General features: G+C 34.9%; 1 protein-coding gene across 3 annotated transcripts in view; it reads left to right on the top strand.

The window, feature by feature from the left end:
• The window catches only part of LOC144313759 (ankyrin repeat domain-containing protein 26-like), a 115191-nt gene that overhangs the window by 39497 nt on the left and 59163 nt on the right, over window positions 1-16531 (top strand). For all 3 annotated transcript variants that reach the window (XM_077896999.1, XM_077897000.1, XM_077897001.1), the window contains 3 exons: window positions 2095-2349; window positions 5174-5256; window positions 9977-10128. In XM_077896999.1, coding sequence (XP_077753125.1) covers window positions 2095-2349; window positions 5174-5256; window positions 9977-10128 — 490 coding nt within the window. The remainder of the gene's footprint in view (window positions 1-2094; window positions 2350-5173; window positions 5257-9976; window positions 10129-16531) is intronic.

The raw sequence follows: 16531 nt of genomic DNA, 5'->3' as shown, positions 1-16531 counted from the left end.
GGGATTCCCAGAAGTTAATTATTAGACTCTAAGACTTTTCCACTGTTCACCATACTTATTTGAATTCTATTACCTAAAGCAAAGCTTCACTTGCTAACATGTCAGTTGTGTTTGAACTTCATTTCATCTTTGTATTATATTAATCATTTTAAGTGAAACACTTGTTCTGATTAGCAGACTCTGTGTGTGTGTGTGCATGCACGTGCAGGTATGTATGGTGACTTTGATTATTAAAAATGTGGGAAAGAATTAGTTGTATCTTAATATTTGGTAGACACAATCTTAAAACAGTAATTCTGAACCTTTTTGGCCTAGAGTCCTTTTGTACTATTTAAAAATTATTGGGAGGGCAGCCTGGGTGGCTCAGTGGTGTAGCACCGCCTTCAGCTCAGGATGTGATCCTGGAGTCCCAAGATTGGGCTCCCTGCATGGAGCCTGCTTCTATCTCTGCCTGGGTCTCTGACTCTCTCTCTCTCTCTCTCTCTCTGTCTGTCATGAATAAATAAAAATCTTTAAAAAAATTATTGGGAATTCCAAAGAATGTCTGTTTAAGTGGATTGTATCTGTTGATATTTACAATCTTAGAAGTTAGACATTTAAAACACAAGCATGCACAATCTCATGTTGTTAGCCATTAGAGCTGTGATCCACTAATCATGCGAGTTGTGATGCTATCACACATTTTATCTTCAGAAAACTTTACTGTAAATAAGAGAATGAGAGTGAAAATGTCAAATAACATTTGGTATTATTATGAAGATAGTTTTGACCTCTTGGATTTTGTGAATTGATGGATCTTGGGACTTTGGGGATTTTCAGATGACATGGGAGAACTGATTTAAACCATGTACAGGGTTCATGGACCTAAAATGATAAAGGGGTCTTTGTGATGAAATGGGCATTAAAGTTTCATTTCTGCATTTCTTGCTTTTTTCTTTCCCTTAAGAGGTTTAATTGTGTTTTTTTTTTTAAATTTTATTTATTTATGATAGTCACAGAGAGAGAGAGAGAGAGAGAGAGGCAGAGACATAGGCAGAGGGAGAAGCAGGCTCCATGCACCGGGAGCCCGACGTGGGATTCGATCCCGGGTCTCCAGGATCGCGCCCTGGGCCAAAGGCAGGCGCCAAACCGCTGCATCACCCAGGGATCCCCTCCCTTAAGAGGTTTAAATCAGACCAATCTTGTTTAAAACAAGGGACAGTAGTTTTGTTATATATTCATTTTCTGTTTCATGGCACTGTAGTTTTTGGATCTCAGTGTGGATTGAGACTTATTTTGTTTTTACATGGAAATGATTATATTACCCAAGACTTTCATTTCTCATATAAATATATTTGTCCAAAAATTAAATTCTGAGAATTTTGGTTCATCGAGGAAAGACCATCTCATTATAATTAAAGTAGTACCTTTCATTAAAAGTTTTTTAAAACTCATGTCTTGGGCAGCCCTGGTGGCTTGGCAGTTTAGCGCCACCTTCAGTCCAGGGCATGATCCTGGAGACCCAGGATCGAGTCCTGTGTGGGTCTCCCTGCATGGAGCCTGCTTCTCCCTTCTCCTATGTCTCTGCCTCTCTCTCTCTCTCTCTCTCTCTGTCTGTCTGTCATGGGTAAATAAATAAAATCTTTAAAAATAAATAAATAGAATAAATAAATAAATAAAACTGATAAATAAATAAATAAATAAATAAATAAATAAATAAATAAATAAAACTCATGTCTTTAGAATGCAAAATGCCATACTTAAACATAAAATAAATGGTTAGACATCAGTTTGGAACTAAAAACATTCAGACCTTGAAGAATCCTAATTATCAATGCACAGAGCTTTTATGGAATATAGAGTATGTAATAGAGCTTGGTGAGTGAATTAAACTATGTAATACTAGAGAATAAAAAAGAAAAAATGAGAGTTAAATTCATCTGTGTGAATGCCAAGTATAGGACATGTAAAATATAATTAGCTGCGAATGAGTGGTAAGCAGTGTGTCTGGGAGAAGAGCAGGACTTGGGACTGTTTCTCTAAGAAAAGAATTTATACAAATTAGTTAAGTTTGTATTGTTATTTACATTCTAATAAATGAAACTTTGTTTTCAGATTTTTCCGATTGGGATTCTAGTTTATCCCTCGGTAATGAGACTTGTCAAAGAACTGGGGATTTGAAAGTTGATGATAAATGCCCATTTGTATCACAACCAATGACAAAAATTGAGTCCGCATCCGGAGAATTTGGACAGACGACCTTAATGGATAAAGAAAATATTAATATTGGAGCTGTGTTTCTGTTAGAGAATTCTACACTCCATGACCTGTGTGAATCAGAGCTACCAGAAAACAGAGAGAGCAAAAAAGGTAAAAAAGAATCATAGAGAATTCAGACTCTTCATGACTTTACCATAGTTCTGATTTTTCAAAACTAATTTTGTGGCAAAATTTACTTTGTGTTGACTCCTTTCATGCAACATACTACCAAAGAGAGCATCTTTTAGCAAGACATTTTGCATTCTTCCTCTAACCGAAGATACATATAAATAAGAAAGAGAATTAGAAGAAAATAATTTCTTTTAGGCTCGTATTCAGCTTTCACTTGAGAGTGGGTAGCAGGATTATATTTAGAATTTGGGGACCAGTTGGGAAAACTAGATAGAGATGTAAAGATTGTTTATGCAAAACAGTTTCTTAGTTTAGTTTTTTAGCTCTAAATTCATAAGTATTGGTCATACTATATTCACTGTAACAACAACAAAAAAAAGCACCTTCTCAAACAGAATATTAAAATATTTCCTATATTCTCTATGACTTTATTTTGGAGTTGACTTTCCCAGCAGTAACGGGAATTGTTGAGAATTTACTACATAGTATTCTCTTCTCAGCTATGTTGGTATAGTCCATCTCTTTGTTTGATTATTTTTATTTTACTTTTTTGAAAAGAATGAGAAAGTGAGGAGGAAGGGAGAAGCAGAAGGAGAGAGAGAATCCTAAGTAGGCTCCACACTCAGCATGGAGCCCACTGCGGGACTCAGTCTCACAACCATGAGATTGTGACCTGAGCTGAAATCAAGAGTTGGATACTTAACTGGCTGAGCCACCCAGGTGCTGTTTTATTATTTTAAATGAGTAAAGAGTTCACAAGGAATATTGGTTTTAAGGCACTGTATCATTCAAAAATAATATATAGAAAGTCAATTGTAATTCTACTAAGATTCTCAGTTGATTAACCACATCTAACATGTGTTCTAATTCTAATTATTGTACCAGTTAATCCAGTGTCCTTTATCAGTCATATGATCATGTCTGTACTAATAAGTCATACAATATTTTTTCACTCTTATAGTTTTATGTTATTTTCTTTCTTCTAGAATTAACTTATTTTCTAAAGATTTTCAATTATCTCCTAGAGTAGTGAGTATATGCTGTAAATCCAAAGTTGTTGACCTATACAAGTGACTTGTTTGCTGTTACTTCTTCATGAGCTTGGTAGATCCAAGAAGCAGGACTTTAAAAACAAAACACCTATAGGCTCCTGTACCACAAGAAAATGTGAAATAGAAAAATCACAAAATAAATACAAGCAATTTAAAACAGCTCATGTAAATTATTTCTTTTCACTTGATGCCTTTTATAAAGTCATGAACACAATTCCCCAGGGACCCAGGATTGTTGTTGATTCACTTAATAGAGGTTTATTCTGTACTGAGCCCTGATAATTTTATATTCTGAATATTTCTGGAACCATTCTGTCAGTTCAGGTGTGTATCATCTTTGTTTTGCATTCCTGCCTTCTAATTCATCTCCTGTCTTTTATTACAGTGCCCCTCAAATTCATCCCTCCCCACCGCATTTACAGTGATCTGTCTCAAATGTATATATGACCATGAACCACTGTTGAAAACATATTTGTGTCCAGGCATCTTAAAATTACATACAAAGCTTTCATAATCTTGACTTCTGCCTAACTCTCCATCTTTTGCCCTTTATACTGTCTGCCCTTATCTCTGACATCCTGAACTGCTAGTGATGTTTTCCTCTTTGATCCCTGTATTTTAGGCAAATGTTTACCCTGTTGTGTGCTTCTCTCCCTTGTCTTACTACAGCCTTGCATGCTCTCCCCATTTTCTGCCCTCTAATCCCTTTGAATCTGTCTGATGTCACTGTTGCAGTCTCAGTTTAGGCATTATCTCTAAAAAAGCTATTCCTGACACCTTATATATACATGCTTTTTTAAATCTGGTACCCTAGCACTTAGTGGGAACTCCGTAAATAATTACTAAGTAACATAAAGACTGTTTACACAAAGATGATTTAAGAGAATGTCCCCTACAGGGACACCTGGTTGGTTCAGTTGGTTGAGCGTCCAGCTCTTGATTTCAGTTCAGGTCATATCTCAGACTTGTGAGATGGAGCCCTACGTGGGGCTCAGCACTGGGAGTGGAACCCACTCAAAATTCTCTCTATTCTTCTGCTCCTCCCCTTCTCTCAGAGAGGTTGAGATTGTCCCATACAGTGTAGGAGCAAAAGAACTAGATACATAAAGAAGTAGTTTACAGTTCAGGTGATAAAGGTACACTAGAAAAATCTGTACAGTACTAAGGTAACCCCAAAGAAACAGAATCATTTTTATCTGGGGAAGGATACTCATAATCAAGGATGACTTTACATAGCAGTCTTAGTCCTAAAAGATGCAAATAAATTTGCTAAGTAGTAGAGGAAAACATTTCATAATGTTTGCTCCTCAGGGACATACACCCATAGGGACGAGGTACACTAATAAAGGCATGAAAAGTACTAGTAATTTTGGAAATGATGAATAATGCTGTGGTTGAAGCTTAGGGTGTTAAGAGTTACTGTTACAAAGTAGAAAATAATCTCTTGTGATTTTATATGTTTCTACTGTATTTTAAATTTTTGTTTTCTTTCTGATTGTTTTATTCATTGATGTTAAGTGGATGAATTTCTGAATGAATCTTGGAGATGTTTGTGTGCCTTTAACCTGGTGACATTTAGTATTTCTCAAATGGTTTGTTGAAATTTTAGATAATTAGAAGTATTTCTTAAAGTAAACTTTCAACTAAAGATTAATTTAAACTCTTAATTGATAAAATATTATTTTCTATTTTTATAGAGGTAAAACTTTTATCTAACCATTCTAAGTAGCCTGTTTTAATTAAATCTATAGATTTGTCAGCAGAACTAGATTTAGAAGTGGCATCAGAGGAAGAGCAAGAAAGACCCGATGAAAGTGAAAATAACCACCCACAGGTATGTAAAAATTTAAATTTAAATTTCTGATTTTATATTGTTTTCCCTGCTTTACTAATGTAACATGGTTCAAGTGAAATTATCTTTGAGCAGACATATTGAAATCAACATATTATAATTTAATATTTAGTTTTAATAAAACTTTACAAGTTACAAAACTTAAAATATTGTTGTAATTTTTAGTAACGGTTACCTAAACTTCATCCTTGGAATTGAGGCAAAAACATTTTTTTTGAGGCAAAAAAATTTCTAAATATTCTTAGCCTCTCTCATTTTTGTAACTTCTTTACATGATAAAGAAGGTAGCTTCAAATATTGAATCATATGTTTAAGCAGTTGAAATTATGAGCAGTATAACAGTGATGACTACGGACTTAGATTCATGTACAAGGAGTAATTCTCAGTAGTTCAAAGTGTGTTAGTTCTCTATTGCCAGTTACAAATGCCAAGATTAAAGATTTATTCTGCCTTGTGATCTCTGTGTAGTTGACTTCAGAGAATGGAGTCACAAAATCAACACAATTGCCTATTGTAGAATCACACCTTCCTGGATGGGACCTTTATAGTTGGATTATACACAATAACTTTTTCAGTTATTTTATTTCAGCATAGGAAATCAGTAAGTATTATTAATATTTTTCTTATCCACTCTCAGTGGACATTACAAGATATTAGAGCTGGATACAAGCACATAATGTATAGCAATGTTTAACACTCTCATAGTACATAATTTGAATTAAAATGTAGAAATTTACTTTTCTTTGATTGATGTTAATTGATGTTGGCTCCTAATAATTTAGTTTGCCTATTCTCTAGTCATTAATCTTTTTAAAAACCCTAAAATTGGATCCCTGGCTGGTGCAGTGGTTTAGCGCCTGCCTTTGGCCTGGGGCACGATCCTGGAGACCCAGGATCGAAGCCCACGTCGGGCTCCCTGCATGGAGCCTGCTTCTCCCTCTGCCTGTGTTTCTGCCTCTGTCTCTCTGCGACTATCATGAATAAATAAATAAAATCTTTAAAAAAACAAAAACAAAAACCCTAAAATGCATTGTAGGAGCTCACTGTTTAAGATATGATGAGATAAAATGTTTTTAAGTTTGTAACATTAAAAATCATCTAATTCATTTCTTGGTGGATGTAACATGTAATGAATTATTTAGTTAAAAAAAAAAAAAACCTGAGAAAATTTAAGTGTATGGATTTGTGGTTTTCTTCTGTCTTCACTTCTTAGTTATAATCCAGTGACTTGGGAGCAGCAAATAACAAAATTTTAATTATTTTCTAATTTTCCTTTGTCCATACTTGATTACTTAAGGATAAAGTTATTTTACAAACATATATCCTGGCAGAAGAGACATCTGAAAGTCAAACCAAGCAAATTAGGATTCCATTTTTGCAACTGCAAAAAATGGCTCAAGAATCAGAAATGAATAAGGAATGTGATAGAGAGGATGATAGATCTGTACACTCAGAACATCCTTGTGTGTAAAAGTATGAGGAAATGTGGATGAAACAAGGGTAATTAGATTGGAAAAATAATGTAAAACTCATTAGCAGAGAGTTAAAGCAGAAGTTTGGTTTAAATTTGTGAAAAATAACAAATTACTACTTATCCTGAGGAAGAGCCACTACATGCTGACTCTAAAGTAGGAGCAGACTTAAAGGCAATACCATCTAATTTGTCAAATATTACACTTGATTGTGAGGAAAAAGATGAATTTGGAGTGTCTGTCTCTGTAGTATCTCAGGCCTTCCCTGAATAAAAAGAGTCTAGTCTCAAAAATGTCATTCTCTCTCATTCACTTTGGGTCCCTGGACTGTGCTTGCCAGTCATCTAAGCTTTCTTTACATGAAAATAAATCAGACTTTAAAAATGATAACAAACCAATTGAGCATGTTTGTAACAAAAATAAGAGTTTTTATAATGATACTGAAAATAAAAAAGTAAGGAACCCACTAGTTACATGTGAAATGAAAGAAGACCAAGAGTTTGACATGCAGATGGCCGAAAATATGAACCAAAATACTACTATTTGTAAATTAGACACTGGGTATATCCCTCTGTATAGTGACCCAGAAAGCCTTTTTGATTTGTGGCTTGCTCACTCCAATGTGATGAAACAAATGATTCAAATGAAAAGGCATGATACTTCTGCTATTACAAACACAAGAAAACAAAACCAATACAAGACTTGTTCTAGAAGCCATTATATGCAGGCTATAAAACTATAAAAGTATGGAACCTGAATTAGAAAACATGAGTTCTTTACCTCATAGTTTCAGAACATCAGAAGTATATCTAAAAGAAGAATGACAGCAAGATATGCAAAGGTTTAAGAATGAGAAAAGCATGTTACAAGTAGAACTCCTGAAAGTTCAACTTCCAAAAGAGCTGCTGCTCTTTTGTTTTTTCCTCTTTATCAATTATCTGAGCCAATTTGATTTTCCACTTATGAAGAAAGCTCATGTATAAAATGGGTTGTCTCAATATATAATTGTGTTTGGAAATAGATTATTTCTGCTATCTAAATGATAGGAATGCAAGAAAATATATTTGTTTTCCTTAAGTTTCTTTCAGTTTCCCAAGTGGTGTATGAACTGGGAAGCTGATTTAGCTATGCACCCTGTGACTTCATGAACCAAAATAACCATAGAGAATATTGCTGTAAAAAATGTGATTATCTTGGGGTGCCTGGGGGGCACAGTCAGTCGAGAGTCCAAGTCTTGTTTTTGGCTTGGGTTGTGATCTCAGGGTTGTGAAATAGAGCCCCACATTGGACTCTGTGCTCAGCATGGAGTCTGCTGGAGTTTCTCTCTCCCTCTGTGCCTTTCTCATGCTATTGTTTTTGTTCTCTAAAATACATATATCTTTAAAAAATATATCACAATGTCTAGGGTTTTTATCTATTGGCTTAAATATAAATTGCATTTCCATAAACAATACAATGGAAAAGAAGCAATAACTAAGAGAAGGGATATAAACAAATATTTCAGCTAAACCAGTCTATTTATTGCTTCAGTATGTGCAATCCTCTCTGCTTTCCTCAAATCCTTTGAACGTAGAATTCCAACATGACTACTTTGAGATATTTTTAGTAACAAATATTTGCATTATCAACAGTTTTTTCTACGTGTCTTTAAAAACAGACTTTTTTCCTTACAGAATTTAATCAATTAATTAATTAATTAATTTGTTTATTTATTTATTTATTTATTTATTTATTTATTTAGAGTGTGAGCAGGGTGAGGGGCAGCCAGAGAGAGAGCTAAAGAGAGAAGCAGGCTCCCCAGTGAGTGAGGAGCCTGAGGCTGGGCTCGATCCTATGACCACAAGATCATGACCTCAGTCAGCTCTGAGTCATCAAGAACTGGAGGCCCAACAGACTGAGCCACCCAGGCATCTCCTCCACATTTAAAAATATTTTTTTAAGGTTCACTTATTTGACAAAGAGAGAGAGAGAGCACAACTGGGGGGGGGGGGGGCACCTGTAGAAGGGAAAGGGAGAAGCAGGCTCCCAGCAGAGCAGGAAACCTGATGCATGGGGCTTGATCCCAGGACCTGGGGATCATGACCTGAGCCAAAGGCAGATGCTTAACCAACTGAGCCACCCAGATGCCCATATATATATGTTTATTTAATCACCATTCTCAGGTATTTCTGTTGAGTCAAACCTTTACATTATGTTTAATAAAGTATGGTATATTTTGGCATATATGATTTTTATCATGTAGGTAGCATAGATTTACAGCAAACCTTCAGTATTTGACTCTAATGGAGACAACTGACTTTAGAGGTAAAAATAAACAAAAATCTAGAGATATCCTCCTTTAAAATAAAAATTAGCTAAGTGCCTCATCCTCAAATAAGGTATTTAATAACTGTGCCAAAGTCACACTTTTAGTGTAGCTAATTAATTTAATGAATTTGTTTGGTAATTTATTTCATTCAGCATTAAGGAATTGTTTCATCTCTTTTGATGCTAGGTAATGCCACTTTAGGAACTTTGGACAAATCATGTAACCTTTTTTGGTTTTACTCCCATTATCAGTAGGAAATGGAATTAAAGTTGATAATTACTTTTAATACCCTCTAGCTATAAAATTTTATGGTTATCAAATATGAAATTTGGGGAGCATTACTCATTTCCCAAAATTCTACACTAATATCAGTTTTGCTCTGCTTTGTTTTATGGTGAACTTTGCTTCACATATTTTAATGAACAGTGACTTTTGATAGCCCTAGGATCCAAATGAAAAAAAGAATTATAAGAAGCAGTTGGGGAAAGAACAGCTCAATGCAAAAATGGAAACCTTTCTATTTGTTCCTGGAGCACCACAATGTCACATCCTTTAAATCTGTCTGTTTAGGCAAACCCAGGTGGTAAAGACAGAAGAGGACAAATTTTTGTGTCTTTGTCTTTTTATTTCTTTGAAATTTGCTGATCAGATGTGGTGAAGTTGGGAATATTAGGTGGCAAAGTATAGATATGAATATAAAATTAAGAATGCCCTTTTTGAAATTTTAGAAAATTCTGTTTTTATTCAAACAGGAATGAAGCAGAATTTACAAAAATTGCAATCACATGTAATGATGAAGTGCAAAATATTTTTATTGATTAAAATTATGATGAACTGAGTCAAATGATATAATTAATGAAGAAAATTCTTTTTAATGAATAAAGTAGTAACAATTATCCTTAGTATCAAATTTCCATTGAAGATTGAAAAAAAAAGGAAGAAGCAGAAGAGTAGTAAAATGGAAGGAGCAGAAAACATATATGCTGCTGCTGCTGCTGGACTAATTCAACAAAGAAAGAATGGCAAAACTGATAACCACCTGTTTCCTACTATGAAGAATGAAGATTCTGATGCGTAAGCCTATAGCAATATTAAAACAGTAGATAATTATCATTTTTCTACAAAGCAAATTCTAGTTGGATCTAATGTTCATAATTAACACATTTTATATTTTTAGTAGAGATATTCCACTCTGGGTGTTAGAAAAATGCGAAGACCAACAAGATACCATTTTTTTTTGCAGGCATAGTGATCAATATTTAATTAAAAAAATAATAACCTAGGTTAGCAAATGTGAGGAAAAAGTCATTCTCATACACTGTTGTTAAATGAAATTGGCAAATCTGGGGCACCTAAGTGGTCCAGTGGTTGAATGTCTGCCTTTGGCTCGGGTTGTGATCCTGGGGTCATGGGATCGAGTCTTGCATTAGATTTCCCATGGGGAGCCTGCTCCTCCCTCAGCCCATGTCTCTGCCTCTCTGTGTGTCTCTTGTGAATAAATAAACAAAAATCTTTAAAAAAAAGAAAAGAAATTGACAAATCCTTTCTGAAGGGCAATGTAGCAGTGCATTTCAAAATTTCAAATATGCTGTCCCTTTATCCCAACAGTTTCATTGCCAGGAGTAGATCCTAGAGGAAAACATGACTTGTGTCAACACTTAGACACTCACATTTTAAGCAAATTTATTATATATTAGTATATATATATAAAATATGACAGATATGTTAAGAATACTTACATAAACATGTTATATATGTATATATACATATATGTTAAGATTATTTATTACAGCATTCACTTATCAAAAAGTGGGAAGTACTCCAACTATCCATCCATAAGGAAGTAAATTTTCACACCTATAAAACTGCAGTATGTGATGATTTGAAAAAATGAATTTAGGTCTACAGGGTTTTGATTGTTTAACAAAATATATTTAAAGTGTTTAGTTTGATATCTTAACAGAAACTTTAGGATACTGTTAATATCTGCTGAGTTGCAAAAGGAAATTGCCTGCTAGCACTCTACCTTATTACCAACAAAATTGCTAATTATTAGGTTTTTGGTTTTGGTTCCCAATGCATGAGTGCTCAAATGTTGGACTCTCAAATTGATCTGAACATTCCCAAGAGATTTCACCTGGCAACTTGTCCCATATTCTATATAAACATTTGTTCCCTGCGCTATAAACCAAGAGGTTGCTAATGCAGTGAGTCTTCTTTTTAAGGTACCTTGCATACATGCTATTATTTTTCCTTTGAAAAATTTTTTAGGATTATTTATTTGAGAGAGAGAGAGTATGAGTGCAGAGAGCAGCAGAGGCAGAGGGAGAAGCAGGCTCCCTGTTAAGCAGGGAGCCTGAAGCAGGGCTTGATTCTGGGACTTCAGGATCATGACCTAAGCTGAAGGCAGATGCTTAACAGACTGAGCCACCCAGGTGCCCCTTATCCATCCTTTTAAAACAGAATATATTTCAACATGCACCACACCAAATTTTTCAATAGTGACTACATATTATATAATTTATGAAAATTCAGTTTACAAAATAGCAATACTTTCTGCATTCCAAACCCCTTATACTTATAGAATTTTAATATGACTAATTATTTTAGATAGTATAAGATAATTTAGAGTTAAATGATTTTTATCAAATGTATAATACTGCTATTGAAACTTAGTTTTTCCATAGTCTTTCTAAGCATGAGAAAAATGATAATCAGGTTATATACTCTTATATATCTAGAAAAGTTTTGAGGAGTGTTTTGGTTGTATAATTTTGTGAATTATTTGATGTCTTGGTCTGGCTTTTTTTTTCAAGATTTTATTTATTTATGTTAGGGAGGCATGGGGGTAACAAGCAAACTTGGCACTGAGAGCAGAGCACAATGCAAGACTTGATCCCACAACTGTGAGATCATATCCTGAGCCAAAATCAAGAGTTGGAGGCTTAACTGACTGAGCCATCCAGTTGTCCCTTGGTCTGGCATTAAGAAAAAAAATTAGTGCTACATGTATATAATTTTAAAAACTCCAAAATATTACAAAAATTCTACATCATTGTATAAGGATTGAAAACTACAGCTAAACAAGATAATTAAATCACCCATGCTTGTTCCACTTAGCTATGAAATCCTTAAAAGAATCATGTACTCAGTGATCCTCATTTCCCTCCCATCCATTCTTGAATTCACTCTATTAATTTTCACTCCCACTACTCCAGAATTGATTTTTCAGATTACCATTTGATTTTCATTTTAATAAAAAGGTTACCATTTGATTTTCACTTTAATAAAAAGGTTACCATTTGATTTTCACTTTAATAACTCTAGACATAATTTCTTAGATCTCATTTTATTGAATCTATCAGCAATATTTGCCCCAATAGAAAACTCTCTTCTCCAAAATTCTGTCTTCATTTTGCTTTCAGGATATCATTCACTCACCTGGATTCCTCCTGCCTTTCTAGTCTGTATATCTCATCCTGATTTGCTTCTTTCACCTCATCCCTCACCTCTTACACCTTGAAGTCTTAGGAATCAATCCTTGATCTTCTTTCTCTTGTTTTTTACTATTTTGTATATTCTAATGCTCCTCAAGTTTATGTCTCTGGCCCAAATCTCTCTGCATAATTCCAGACCTTTGTATGAAACTGCCTACTTGATATCTCTTTGGGATAGCTATTGGGTATGGCAAACTTAACATGTCCAAAATTGAACTACTAATATTCTTTCTTATACTGCCCTTCCTGTCTTTCCTAATTGAGTTAATGACAGTTCTTCCAGTTGCTCGGCCAAAAAAATTGGTATCGTCTTTGACTCCTGTCTTTTTTCTTTTTCACACATGTCACATCTAATCTGTCAGCAAATCTTGTCAGGTCTTTTCTCAAAATATATCCAAAAGCCAAACACATCTTCCATGACCAAGCCACTATCATGTGTTGTCTATATTATTGTAACAACTAATTTGTCTTCTTGTTTTTTTCTTTTTTCTCTGCTTCCACTAATTCTAAACACAGTGGATCTATTAAAACATAAGTCAGATTATGTCCTCCTCTGCTCAAAACCTAATTGCTTCCCATTCCTCAGAGTACATGCTGAAGTTCTTTCTAATACCTACAAGGCCTTATATGACTTATTCATCTCAGGTCTCTCCCTATCCTTTCCTCCCTCTCTCTCTCTCTGATTTGAACTACTTTCTATCCCTTTCATTCTGTCCAGCCACACTTGAATTTCTCACTATTTCCCCCCCCCACCCACACCCCCTCTCCACCCTGCTTCAAATTATAAACACTTCAGGGATACCTCTGTACTTGCCAGTAATTCTCTCTGGAGTGCTTTTCTCTCAGGTATCCTCATGGCTTACTCCTTGCTCCCTCCTTTTCTCCCTGGTTTTTGCTTAAAGGTCACTTTCTCAGCAAGGCCCTTCTTGGTTTATCCTGACTAGTATTTCAACCACCCCTTTCCCTGCAACACATCGAAATTTGATTTCTCTGCTTTAGTTTTTCTCCTCTCATACTGTGTATTTTGCCTGGGTAGTCTATTGTTATTATGTTTACTTTACTCATGAGTAGGATTTTTCTGTTCATGGCTGTGTCTTCAGTGCTTAGAGAACATTTTAGCATATATAATGCTATTCAATAAATGTTGAGTGAATGGAGTTTAACCCGTGTGTCTTGTTTTTAACATAATACCAATTCTCACTTAAACAAAAAGAAAGTTTAACATGGGTCCATTCTGACAATTTAACCTGTCAGCTATCTGCATTTTTTGGATTTGGGGGGGTTTAATGTTATGGTTACTTGCTACTTATTCTTTTACTGGTATTTATGTTAGTCTTAATTATAGTAGAATTGAACAAAGGAAGAGCAAACTTCATTTATGTTTCATTAAGGAAAATGAAATATGGTGGTAAATTATTGTAGGACTTTTAAAAACTTTCCAAAGGATTCTGAGCCCTCAATATCTGAAATAAAAAGATGAAGTTGGAATTTATTGCTTAATAAGAGGGAACTATGCTGATCACTTACTGTCTTTTCTGACAGAGTAGTCTTCAATTCTTTTTTTTTTTTTTTTTTTTAGTCTTCAATTCTTATATAGGGTTTCAGGAAAAGTAGAGTTTAAGATTTGGGAGACTTTCAGAGAATTAAATGGTTTGTCATCATCTGAAGCAAATGATAATGTGAGTAAAACTGTTGTTGATTGGTTAGCACTCAAGGCATGTGTATCAGAGTGATTTTGTCCCATATTGGCTATCTTTCAGGAGGGAGAAGCTGACATTGTTTGGTTGGTGAGTGAGGCCAGACGGCATTGATCCATTACACATAGAGAAAGACAGAAACACAGACAGAGGGAGAAGCAGGTTCCTCTCAAGGAGCCTAACATGGGACTCAATCTGGGACCAGGCTCATGCCCTGAGCCAAAGACAGACGCTCAACCGCTGAGCCACCAAGGCATCCCTTAAATCTAGCTTTTTCGTATTAGGATTAGATACTAGGGTAAAAGTATGCAAAAGTTACCAAACCATTTTCTTTTCTTTTTTCCCTTTAAAATATTATTTAAATTATTTATTTATTTATTTATTTTGAAGAGAGAGGGAGAGATTGAGAACAAGGGTGCAGGAGCAGGAAGGAGGGGCAGAGGCAGAAGGAGAAGCCTACTTCCCACTCAGCTGGAAGCCTGATAGGGGGCTCAGTCCCAGGACCCTGAGATCATGACCTGAGCTGAAGGCAGTCACTTAACCGACTGAGCCACTTAGGTGCCCCCAAATCATTTTATTTTCAAACAAAATTAAAATAAAATAATCAGATTATTGCTATTTTCAAATGACATATAACTACATATGAGTATTTTTGAATTTTTCCAAATTGAATTATAAGTGACATAAAACAGTGTAGGTGTAAGGTATGCCTGTATTAATTTGATGCACTTTTATATTGTAAAATGATAATAGTGTTAATTCTGTCACTTCATATAGTTATCATTTCTTTTTTGTGATGACAACATTTAGATCTATTTTCTTAGCAACTTTCAAATATATGATATAGTTTTGTTAACTGTAATCACAGTCCTGTACTTTGGACCCTCAGAACTTAATAATCTTGTAAGGGGAAGTTTGTACTCTTTGCCAGTATCTACCTATTTCCCACAGCTTCCTACTCCTGGCAACCACCAGTCTGTTTCTGTGATTTTTTTTTTTTTTTTTTTTTTTAAGATTCTGCATGCAAGTCTGATCATAGAGTATTTGTATTTCTGTGTGGCTTATTTCACTTAGCCTAATTCCTTCGAGGTTCATTTATGTCACAAATGGCTGAGTTTCCTTCTTTTTTGTGGATAAAAATATTCCTTTGTAAATATATATCACATTTTTTAAATCCATGGATCCACTGGTGGACACTTAGGTTGTTTCCATGTCTTGGGTATTGTAAAAAGTGCTGCAATAAACATAGGGTGCAGATATCTCTTTGAGATAATGATTTCATTTCCTTCAGCTATGTTCCTAGAAATGGGATTATTGGATCATAAGATAGTTCTATTTTTAGTTTCTGAGGAACCTCCACACTGCTTTGCATAGGGGCTATACCAATTTATACGAAAGTGTACCAACAACAGTACCATGGGCCATTTGAATATCTACTGAGGAAATGTCTATTAAGGTGCCTTCCCTAGTTTTTAATTGAAGTATTTGTTTTTTGCTATTGAATTGTATGAATTCCTTTTATATTTTAGATATTAACCGTTTTTTAGATATGTGGTTTGCAAATATTTTCATCCATTCTGTAAGTTGCCTTTTAATTATGTTGCTTTTTTTTTCTTTTTTTCTTTTTTTTTTTTTAGATTTTATTTTAATTCAAGTTAGTTAACATATATTGTTTTATCAGTTTCAGGGGTAGAATGTAGTGATTCATCACTTGCATATAAGCACACTAAGTGCTCATCACAACAGCTCTCCTTAATGTCCATCACCCATTTACCCCATCTTCTCTACCTGCCTCCCCTCCAGCAACCCTCAGTTTGTTTCCTATAGTTAAGTCTCTCTCTCTTTTTCTTTTTTAAGATTTTATTTATTTGACAGAGAGAGGGAGAGAGCCAGAGAGGATAAGCAGGGGGAGGTGCAGAGGGAGAGGGAGAAGCAGACTCCCTGCTAAGCAGGAAGCCCCTATGCAGGGCTAGTTCCCAAGACCGTGGGGTCATGACTGGAACCAAAGGCAGATGTAATTTTAACTGACTGAGTGACCCAGGTCATGACTGGAACCAAAGGCAGATGCAATTTTAACTGACTGAGTGACCCAGTTAATAAAAGTCTCTTACAGTCTGCTTCCCTCTCTGTTTTTATCTTATTTTTCCTGCCCTTCCCCTATGCTCAGTGTGAATGGAATTGGAGTGTTGCTTGTTTCTTTTGCTGTGCAGAAAGAAACATTGGTTGTTCCACGGTTTTTACTTTTGTTGCTTGTACTTTGGATGCCATTTCTGAAATCATTGC

This window comes from Canis aureus, chromosome 5 (assembly GCF_053574225.1).
Source record: "Canis aureus isolate CA01 chromosome 5, VMU_Caureus_v.1.0, whole genome shotgun sequence".
NCBI lineage: Eukaryota > Metazoa > Chordata > Mammalia > Carnivora > Canidae > Canis > Canis aureus.
Note: the sequence above shows the minus strand (reverse complement) of the source record. Positions and strands in the feature narration are given on the sequence as shown.